This window comes from Eimeria necatrix, genomic scaffold (genome assembly GCF_000499385.1).
Source record: "Eimeria necatrix Houghton genomic scaffold, Enh_scaff1056, whole genome shotgun sequence".
NCBI lineage: Eukaryota > Apicomplexa > Conoidasida > Eucoccidiorida > Eimeriidae > Eimeria > Eimeria necatrix.
In genome coordinates this window covers 6,176-8,679 of record NW_013651855.1, presented here as the reverse complement: position 1 = coordinate 8,679, position 2,504 = coordinate 6,176, and the positions used below count along the sequence as shown (strand labels likewise).

The window sequence follows — 2,504 nt, the reverse complement described above, 5'->3', positions numbered from 1 at the left end:
CAGCAGCAGCAGCAGCAGCAGCAGCAGCTGCTGCTGCTGCCGCTGCCTCAGCATCCGTGGCCCCCTAGGGCTTGTTCCCAAGGGCCCAGCGAGTCCCTGCAAAAGCCCCTCGCGCTGGGGCAGTTCAGTTTAAAACCAGAAGCCAAGAAGTAGCTGCAGCTGCCTTAATGGCTTTATTAGAACAGCCCCAGAAGCAATTTTTCCCCCTTGCGGTCACCGGGGGGCCCCCTAGCGCAGCTAAAGGAGAACCCTAGAGACTCTCTGCTGCCTCGAGGGGTCCCAAGGGCCCCTACGGAGTGCTGCAGCCTTTGGAAGGGCCCCAGGGGACCCTACGGACTCCTGCAGCATCTGCAGGGGCCCCAAGGGCCCCTCAGCTGGAGCAGCAAAGGCCACAGCAGCACAGTGCGGGGGCCCCACAGCCGGTGGGGCCCCCCAAGGGCCCCCATGGAGAACCCCAGGCAGCAAGACTTTCAAGCCCGGTACCTCATGGCTAGCTGAGTTAGAAAGGCCCGGGTGGCTTCTATTTGGGGGCTGTCTCCAGGGCGGAGGCGTTCTGCTGCCACTAGCTGGAAGGTCAAGAGCCGCTCCAGCGGCAGCAGGTTCTCCAGCTGCAGCAGCAAGCAACAGCACAACCCCGCAGCAGCAGCACGCTGCAGCATGCTGCAGCCCGCTGCAGCAGCTCAGCCGCCACCCCCAGAGGCCTGTGGGGTGCGCCTGCGCGCCTGGTGTCTGTACGGCGCGGGCTGCTGGGGTGTATACACAACTACATCTAAACGGGCTCGGGCTGTTGGGGTGTATCTACAGCTACGTGGGCTCATGCTGCTGTTTTAACAGTAGTTGTTTTTAATAAGTTAAATCTAAGTGTATCCACAGCTACAGCTGAGCGGGCTCAGTCTGCTGGGGTGTATCTACAGCTAAGCGCGCTCAGGCTGCTGAGGTGTATGCACAGCTACAGCTGAGCGGGCTTGCGCTGCTGAGGTGTATGTACAGCTGAGGGGGCTCTGGCTGCTAAAGTGTTTGTACACCTAAGCGGGTTCGGGCTGCTGCGGTATATGTACAACTGAGGGAGCTCTGCTGCTGGGGTGTATGCACAGCTGAGAGGCCTGTGGCCGCTGCGGCGTATGTACAGCAGAGGGGCCTCTGCTGCTGCGGTGTATGTACAACTGAGGAGCCTCTGCTACTGCGGAGTATGTACAGCTGAGTGGCCTCTGCTGCTGCGATGTATGCACAACTGAGGGGGATCTGCTGAGGTGTATGTACAGCAGAAGGGCCTCTGCTGCTGCGGTGTATGTACAGCAGAAGGGCCTCTACTGCTGCGGTGTATGTACAGCTGGTGGGGCTCACCAGGTAGCCCTGGGCGAGCATTTGGCGCAGCAAAAAGGCCAAAGCGTCCAGCAAGCTGGCAGCAAATTGGGGGTCGTGGGGGCCCTTAAAGTAGACGTTAATTTCTTCCCGAGAGTCTGGCAGCAGCCTGCGAGCCGCAGCAGCAGACACCAGAAAGCGCATGCAACAATGAAGACTCCTTTGCTGGTGAGCAGGAACTGCAGCAGCAACTGCAGCAGCTAGAGACGGCAGTAGGCCACTAGGTGCAGCAAAGCAGCAGCAGTTCAGAAGCAAAAGCAGCTGCTGCACTCCCCCGGGCAAACTGTGGGGCCCCAACAAAAAGATAGAAATGGGCCCCCAAGGAGAGGGGGCCCCCAAGGAGAACTGGGGGCCCCAGGGGGCCTCAGGGGGCCCCAGGGGGCCCCAGGGGGCCCCAGGGGGCCCCTCGGGGCCCCAGGGGGCCCCAGAAGACAGCCAGAGGCCGCATAGCTCACCTGAGTTGCTGCTGCATGTTGTTAAATGCATGCATGGCTTCAAAGAAGCGCTCGGAGCTCAAGAGAGAAAAGAACAAGCCGCGAGCAGCCAGCAAGTCCAGCCGGCGGGGCACTCTTGCGCTGCTTCGCTGCACAGTCACAGCAGCAGCAGCAGCAGCAGCAGGAGCAGCAGCAGCAGTTCCAAAGCCTGTGACCCCACGCCAAGCCCCTCCTAGCCCTGGCTGCGGCCCCCTGCATACATTAGCGGGCCCTGTGGGGCCCACCAATGCATGCACAGGGGCCCCCTTCGGCCCTGTGGGGCCCCGGGGGCCCCCGCAGCCGCTGCGGGGGGCGCAGGCGAGGTGTACAGACACCTGAAGGCCCAGGGAGGGAGCAACAGCTGACCTTCAAGACATTAAATGCATGCAAAAAGAAAGCCTTTAGTTCGAGGCGCTGGTGGCTGTTCTCCGTGTTGAAGTCTGCGAAGAGCTGCGACGACAGCGCGTCCGCCAGCGCCTCTGCAGCAGCAGCAGCAGCAGCAGCAGCAGCAGCAGCAGCAGCAGCGGTGAGGGGGGCTTTTCTAGTGCAACTGCCAACAGTACTGCCGGGAATCGAACCCACCCGCAGCATTTCGCTCGTCTGTGAGAAGCCAAGAAGCAGCAACAGCTGCGCGCAAGTCCCCCCGTCTTTTTGCTTCGTGTCTCAGCG

General features: G+C 61.5%; 1 protein-coding gene across 1 annotated transcript; it reads left to right on the top strand.

The window, feature by feature from the left end:
* Positions 1-1,254: 1,254 nt before the first annotated feature.
* Positions 1,255-2,032, top strand: ENH_00001880 (hypothetical protein; the record flags this gene model as incomplete). Its single annotated transcript, XM_013578212.1, has 2 exons — positions 1,255-1,471; positions 1,818-2,032. 2 exons carry the CDS (start codon positions 1,255-1,257, stop codon positions 2,030-2,032), a joined length of 432 nt encoding a protein of 143 aa, XP_013433666.1.
* Between the last annotated feature and the right edge of the window lie 472 nt (positions 2,033-2,504).